General features: G+C 36.9%; 1 protein-coding gene across 1 annotated transcript; it reads left to right on the top strand.

Annotated features, from left to right (window-relative positions):
- Positions 1-1,739: 1,739 nt before the first annotated feature.
- Positions 1,740-4,096, top strand: LOC119777391. Its single transcript, XM_038276252.1, has 6 exons — positions 1,740-2,010; positions 2,123-2,164; positions 2,247-2,288; positions 2,713-2,808; positions 3,060-3,191; positions 3,297-4,096. Exons 1-6 carry the CDS (start codon positions 1,755-1,757, stop codon positions 3,578-3,580), a joined length of 852 nt encoding a protein of 283 aa, XP_038132180.1. The 5' UTR covers positions 1,740-1,754; the 3' UTR covers positions 3,581-4,096.
- Positions 4,097-7,894: the final 3,798 nt, after the last annotated feature.

The following is a 7,894-nucleotide window of genomic DNA, read 5'->3' as shown; positions in this document are numbered from 1 at the left end:
GGTTCTGGGTTTGATTCCTGGCCAGGGGTCTTTCTGCATGGAGTTTGCATGTTCTTCCTGGGTACTCTGGCTTCCTCCTACAGTCCAAAAACATGACTGTTAGGTTGATTGGCTTCTCTAAATTGTACTGAGTGAGTGTGTGCATGAATGGTTGTTAGTCCTGTGTGTCTGGTGACCTGTCCAGGGTGTACCCTGCCCCACTTGGGACAAGCATGTTTACTGTCAGTGGATGATTTAATGGGGGGGTTTTAAACTAAAAAATGTAAGTAATTACAGGGGATGGTAATCTGAATTTAAAATAACTTTTTACAGATAATCTAAACTTAAAATAATAAGTTTTTACACACTTGAAAGTTCCAGTAACTTGAATTAAAAAAACTTAGTTGGCAGAACTTGAAAAACTTTGCTAAAACAACTTAATAAGTGTAGTTCTACAAAACTTAAAAAATTAAGTTGATGCCTTCAACTCAAAAATTCTGTGCAGCCGGTTGCCTTGAAATTTTGAGTTGAACTAACTTTTTCGTTTTTACAGTGTGATACCTGGTAGGCCCCCTTCGCAATTTTGGATTAGGACATCTGATTGCAGAGGTAACGGTACGAAAAATTCCTCTTAAAACCCACCTGGACTTGACCTTATTTATACCCCAAGACATGTCAGATTTCAGCATGATGGTGAGCCGTTTAAACACGACACCAATAGCACAGCAAACAGTAGTACTTTCAATTACTATGTTAATGACTGTGTATAGTTCATTAGAAAGTTGGTAAAAATTGACTCATACAATATGTTTCAAAAGATCTTAAAAGAACAATGTATTTAAGTATTTTATTTTTTACAATACGACTTGGAATTATGGGTAATCTAGAGTGTTGTACTTCTTATGGGGCCCACCCAGGTAATGTTGCTTACGGGCCTATTGTTGTGTCGTTAGGCCATTGTTATGGACAAATTTACAGATTAGCAATAAAAGGGTCACAATAAACTACATAACTCAATGTGATGTGAAATCTTATACAGTATATCATAAACTATTGGATACTTTCCCAGATTGAACAAGCAGATTTTTCTTTATTTGCTATCCCTGTCTTTATCTCGTAATATGCCTTCAAACAGCATTTGTTGTTAACCAGAATCATAATAATCAGTAGATTTAAATTGACCAGAGAACTGCTGAACACAATTTATATCTCTTGAGCAGTAGACAAGAGAATCAAAGAGGAGAAAAAATTTGTGCCCAGAAAAAGTAAATAAATTCTTAAAAAAGGTCTTTTTTAAATGTTATTTCTCATAGTGATGTCTCAAAACTGTATAAATCAGCATGATACAGATTTTAGGTAAGTACAGTATGTAATTGTACAATAAGATTGTATTTTATGAACAAGCAATGGCATAGACTTTATCACTAAATATGGTGTTTTAATTGTCATGCAACGTGTCAAATAAGTCACGTCTTATCACCTTCACGTTTGTCTGTAAATGAAAAACTTTGTAAACAGAACCTCACTCATAGATAGTGAGAATGGAGATTATACTTTCTACAAGCGCACGTGAGTCTGCCCATAAAATATTATCCTTGACAAAAGATTCTGCCTTTTGATAGAACAAGCCCAATTAAACAAGTCTTGTCCATGACACATACATTTATAGTGTTTGTACTGGCTTAAAAAAAGGTAATTATTAATCAAACTTTAAGAGTATTTAAGGGTTGGATCAACACAGAACCAAAACTTTAGGGGACTTCAAGTACACAAGGATGAGAATGGAGAACTTAATGATTTTGCAGTTGTTTCTTCTGATCTGCTCTTTTTCTGCAGCTCTGCTTCAGTCAGACTCAGAGAATGAAATCACTTCACATTCAAGGCAAACTGTATCACAGACAGGAGAGACAGAAAATCTCTCTGACCCCCAACAAAGATGTACACAAGACATCAATGCTGTTCTGAGAGAGATGAGTGCCTCTTTGGGTGGACTAAAGGTTGGCATGGAGTACTTACAGAAGGATAATGAAGGTAGGTTAACGAAGAAAACCAAAGCTTTAAAAAAATCCCCTCTTTGAGTCTTTTTTTTTTTTTTTGAAATGGCATCTCATTCAAAGGTTTTTCATTTTACTTCTGCAAACAGCTAAGACAACAGAAATAGAGTTGTTGAAAGAACAGTACCAAGGTAAATATAACATAAAAAGCAAGCACCTGATATTATCACAGAATTGTTTCTTCAATTTAAATGTTGTTGGTTTGTTTTTCAGTACAAGTAGCAAAATTAAGAATGCTGGAGCAGCAGTACCAAGGTATTTATTACATTATTCTAAGAGTGATGGTTTTACAAAATAGATAATAATACATAAACAGTTAGTTTACTGAGATGATTGTAAATAGTGTTGCTTATATGCAGTCTATATTGAGGGCAAACCTACGGAGCCCCTCTGGTGACATCGGCAGAAATTTCTTTTAAAGAAATTGTGGCATGACCACGTCTTACTAAGGCCTGGCCACGAGATAGATAAGTTGTGGCCATGACTTAACATCTTCAAAAAAAAGTCTGCCCATGTCACCAGAGGGGCTCCGTCCAAACCTGATTGATTTAACAGTTTCTAAAATATCAATGGCAAGAGGACAGTATTTATGAGCTTGTATTCTTGATGACTATATGCTACTTATGAAAATGAAAGAGAAACATAGTCTATTTGTTTTAGATTCTTTTTCCTTTTTTAGATAAATTTACAGCGCAGGCAGAAGAACTGATCTCTGTTAAAGCCAGGGCAAACAACACTGAGGTCCAACTGGAGGGGCTAAGGACGGAAGGAAAAGGTTTGGAAAAAATAATCTTAAGATATATGTATATTTCATAATGTCCTGCAACATGAATGAAGTTATATACTTTTTTCAGCTTGTCCATTAAGTTATTTCAACATCTCTTTTTATCCAAAGATGGTACTTGGTTGGTTTTCTTGTAAAACATTATTTTAGCTGCAACAAAGACAAGTTGACCAAAAATGTCTAAATGTATGATTGTTTCTAAAGATATCTTTTTGATTTTAACTACATTCACTTTCTGACAGAGAAACGAGTGGCTTTCTCTGCTTCCCTGCTGGCCTCAGGATCAGGACATATCGGACCATTTAACACACAGAGACCTCTAGTCTTCAGGAATGTTGTTGCAAATATTGGCAATGCCTACAACCCAAACACAGGTACTCCAACATTCTCTTAACAAACTCTTAGATAAACCTGGTTCATTTTTCTTTATGTAAATACATTTACAGTCAAAATCATAATAGAAACATTGTGTTTCACAGGTTTTTTCATTGCACCTGTGAAAGGAGCCTATCACTTTGAATTCCACTTGTTTGGACATGGACATGCGTCACATCCTACAGGTGCTGTGTTGGTCAAGAATGGAGATCCTGTTTTCATTGCATATGAGCATCAGGCTTCTTATTCTGTTAACCCATCAAATGGAGTCACATTGCTGTTAGAGATTGGAGATGTTGTATTATTGCATCAGTGGCAAAATACAAGAATTTATGACAGTCAAAATCATCATAACACCTTTAGTGGTCATTTGCTTTTCACTATGTGATCAGAGAACAGTCTTGTTCTATACTGTACTAAAATGCCACTGGAGTGCATCACAATGTATACATGATTCTAATTTCCATAACAGAATAATCGTTTTTTTTTTTTTTTACTATAAAAAGTCTACCTTCACTTGAAAAATATAATTTTTTGGTTTCTTACGATGTAGGACTATCATCTTGGCCAGTGGCAACAAAGTTCTTGTTTTATATTGTTATAAAATACGAGACAAATCCATAAAAATGTTTCTTATAACTAGATACGATATCTTTTTTACTGTAAAACTCTTAATAGTTTTTAGATGTCTCAATTTGAAAATGGAATTCCGTTCTGTAAAATGAAGGACTTTCATTTTGTGCTTTTGAAACATTGTAGGAAAATGCTGTTCTCAGATTAAAATTGTTTATTGTATAAATGTCTAAAAAATTATGTTTTATTGTTTTTATTGAAAAAGTTTCAAAATACTTGTAGAACAGTACAAAATACCACACATTATTTGAAGATAATAACGCACAAATAAATTAGTGATTAATAAATTAATTGTAATAAATTTATGAAACTACGTAGAACTGTTTTACAAATTTGTGTGTTATTGATATAATAAAATACAAAAAATAAACTTACACAGTACCTTTTACTTTACATTTATGGTTTAAGAGACGCTGTTGGATCGAACAAAGCTCGTTTGATAAGAAGTGGGTTTTTTTTCATTATTATCTGGTGCTCTTCTCACTAAACATAAGACATATGATGAACATCCAAATCATGTCTATACTGGGTCTGTGGGTTGATGACCTCTTATGGCTAACTACACATCATATACAAAAGACTACAATCGCAGCAGTGACCTGTTACTCTTGTCAACCAGAATCGCATAAATTTTTTACAGCTTTGTGTCTGTAGCCAGCTGTATGTTCTTTTACAAGTCATATTTTGAGCATGATCTATTTGACTGTTCTCCACCACATGCTTCTGTGCACTTTGAGCTTATGTGAGGCTGAGTTGTAGGTATGCCTTCCTCCCCGCCATGTTGAAGTTAGGGGTCATCCTGACCTTTGGATTCCGGGTGAAGTGCTATGTGATGCTCCTCACCTTTGCAATCTATACTTTACAGTTTGATTATGTATCCCTTGGCACTGGCGTAACTTTCTGGAGGACTCGTGTGGACCCATGGCATGGAGGGGACAGTTCCCACAAATAATTTCAGCTTTTTTCCCCCTTTCTGCTGATTTACTTAGCTAACAGTAACTGGGATTGGGTGCAGCTGTCTGTGTTCAGAGTGTTTTCAGTCCTTTTTTTCCCTCGCTCTCCCACTGCTCTTGAGTCCCACTGTGGGTGAAATATCGCCAGATCTGTCGCTTTGGGACATAATATTATTTAGGGTCGCTATTCTGCATACAGACGTGGAAGAGGAGAGACACAGCAGCACTCAGTGAATTTTAACCTGCAGCTACTTAGATATATGTTTAAGTAAAATTTAGGAGACTGGTTTGCTAAAGAAATTAGAGATGCCATTGAAAAATCTGTTTGTTACACATACAGAGCTTTTTCAGCTAAAAATGGCAACATATTGTGTATTTATATAAGTTAAAAAAGCTGGGCTTCTCAAAAGACCATTACTCAGATATATAGATTAAAATTCTCTTATTGAACAGAGAATCAGACTGCAGGGCTTCTAGATATCTTGAAAATGTGTTTCTCTGGCATAATTTTATTGGTAGACAGGTTCATAAATCTGATTTTAAGAAGAGCAGAGACACAATTAGGGACAGCTGCAGATTTAAAGGTGAAACAGATTAACTGGGACATGCAACATGCAATAAAATACTTTGCTAAAAAAAAAAATAAAAGAACACTTTGAAAACACATCAGATCTCAATGGGTAAACAAATCCTGCTGTTTATTTATACTAATATGGACTGGGTGATGTGTTAGGAACAAAAGGATGCCACATCATTTGATGGAAATGAAAATGATCAACCTACAGAGGGCTGAATTCAAAGACACCCCAAAAATTACAGTGAAAAAAATGATGCGGCAGGCTAGTCCATTTTTCTGAAATGTCATTGCAGCAACTCAAACTGGGATTTAGTAATTTGTATGGCCCCCACATGCGTGTATGAATGCCTGACAACGTTGGGGCATGCTCCTAATGAGACCACGGATGGCGTCCTGGGGTATCTCCTCCCAGATCTGGACCAGGGCATCACTGAGCTCCTGAACAGTCTGAGGTGCAACCTGGCGGTGTCGGATGGATTGAAATATAATGTCCCAGAGGTGTTCTATTGGATTTAGGTCAGGCAAGCATGGGGGCCAATCAATGGTATCAATTCCTTCATCCTCCAGGAACTGCCTGCATACTCTCGCCACATGAGGCCGGGCATTGTCGTTTACCAGGAGGAACCCAGGACCCACTACACCAGCATAGTGTCTGGCAATGGGTGCAAGGATTTCATCCAGATACCTAATGGCAGTCAGGGTCCCGTTGGCTAGCCTGTATAGGTCTCTGCATCCCTCCATGGATATGCCTAACAAGACCATCACTGACCCTCCACCAAACCAGTCATGCTGAACGACGTTACAGGCTGCATAACGTCTCCTCGGCTTCTCCAGGCCCTCTATGATTCTGAAGGTCGTTGTTAATGGGGGGATTGTCATAAGAGGGGGCAACAACAATCCCCCCTTTAACGACCGACCTTCAGAATCATATCGGTTTCAATTTTCATGTTTCCAAGCAATACAAGGCCTTGTCCATATAAAGCCTCAAACTCACTGCGGATCCAGACATTTGAATTGAGAAAGCTTCCTGGAGGGGAAGCGAAACATCTTCAAAACTTGGAAACCAAGTCCAGCGGATTGTTTTTAAACTTTTACGGAATGACTATGACCTGGATGACTGAGAATCCTTATCAGCATACAGGACTTAGAATATTTCATATCTATACTATGGATAAAGTAGATTGCCTTTGTTTCTATCCTTAAAAGATTCAAAGATGGAATGGCAAGTCTTTGTGTCTTTGCTGCACTGCAGCAGCATTCCAATATCCTGACCCCAGTCCTACGTTTCTTCAACAGTGATAACTTTTAAAGGGCTATCAGCTCATGAAGTCAACAATCCCTTTGGACAACTTCTGTTTTGTTTTTTTTGAGACTGGCGTATGTCCGGTTTAGGCTCACGGTCCGGGGATTTGTAAAATGTCTATAATAGAAAATTTTGTACCATCTTAAAAAGGGGCCACACTCGGTCGCCATAGCTTGTTAAACTGAAAGAACATGAACCCCTTTTGCCAAACCAGATACATTTTTTGGTCCAGTTTTGTTAAGGGATAAGAGTTAATAAAAATACTTAAAGAAATCAAGAAATGTATACCAAATCTATACTAGCCTTCCCTGCATTCATGTTTTACAACAAAACATACCTGCTCCTTATGCACACCTTACAAATAATAACATTAACTCGTCACATGATATTTTGAAGGGAAAATTACAAGCAGTGCTCAATTTGGACATTTAGGGGTGTAGTCTGTTATGGGTGTACTCACTTTTGTTACTGGTGGTTTACACATTAATGGCTGCATCTAGAGTTATTTTGGGGGAGGACTACAATTTACACTGTTATACAAGCTGTACTACTTTTCATTGTGTCATAGTATAATTTTATTGGTTTTATATTATGAAAAGATACAACTGAATATCTGCAGAAATGTGAGGGTTGTACTTATATTTGCATAGACTGTGCATGAAAAGCTATAGCTAACTTGTACATAGACATTATATGTGCTAACCAGCGTTGTTTTTCGTCAACGATGACGATGACAAAATCATTTCCTTGACGCTCCTTTTTTTTCATGAAAATAACAAAAACTGACGAGCTAAACATGGATGACGAAAGCATGACCAGTCATGGGTTTGAGTTTTCATCAATGAGACGAGACTAAATAAAAATCCGTGGGTGGTTGGTCACGTGTTTAAAATGCATCCTTGTGCTGTATTCTGTTAGACAAGCTAAGCAGTATCAGCTGTGCAGCTGCATCCTGTTTGATCAAGCAGCCCACCTGGAGTTCAACTGTGCATGAATATTTCTTTCTCATAGTTCTTGTTTCTATCCATTCGAATATGATGGAAATGTTTCCTGGTATTGTCATTAAAACATTTTCTTTGTGTCCTTTAAATATGTCAACATCTTAGTTAGAATATTCATTGAATTTAGGTCTGGATTGGCATGGCATTACAAGGCAATTATGTAGGTTGTCTCTGTATTTCTTTTCTTTAAATATCAAAACCCTGTTAATTTAAATCCACTTTGACCCCTGAGTAG

The sequence above is a fragment of the Cyprinodon tularosa genome, unplaced genomic scaffold, assembly GCF_016077235.1.
Source record: "Cyprinodon tularosa strain WSP-4 unplaced genomic scaffold, ASM1607723v1 ctg1231, whole genome shotgun sequence".
NCBI classification, from domain to species: domain Eukaryota; kingdom Metazoa; phylum Chordata; class Actinopteri; order Cyprinodontiformes; family Cyprinodontidae; genus Cyprinodon; species Cyprinodon tularosa.
The sequence above is the reverse complement of the archived record's forward strand: the minus strand, read 5'-3'. Positions and strand labels throughout refer to the sequence as shown.

What these genes read in the sequence shown, in the direction of transcription:
- LOC119777391 (XM_038276252.1), top strand. Translation starts at nt 1,755, where the DNA reads ATGAGAATGGAGAACTTAATGATTTTGCAGTTGTTTCTTCTGATCTGC. An exon ending in CTTACAGAAGGATAATGAAG is followed by an intron (nt 2,011 to 2,122) that starts GTAGGTTAACGA and finishes TTCTGCAAACAG; the next exon opens with CTAAGACAACAGAAATAGAG. An exon ending in GTTGAAAGAACAGTACCAAG is followed by an intron (nt 2,165 to 2,246) that starts GTAAATATAACA and finishes TTTGTTTTTCAG; the next exon opens with TACAAGTAGCAAAATTAAGA.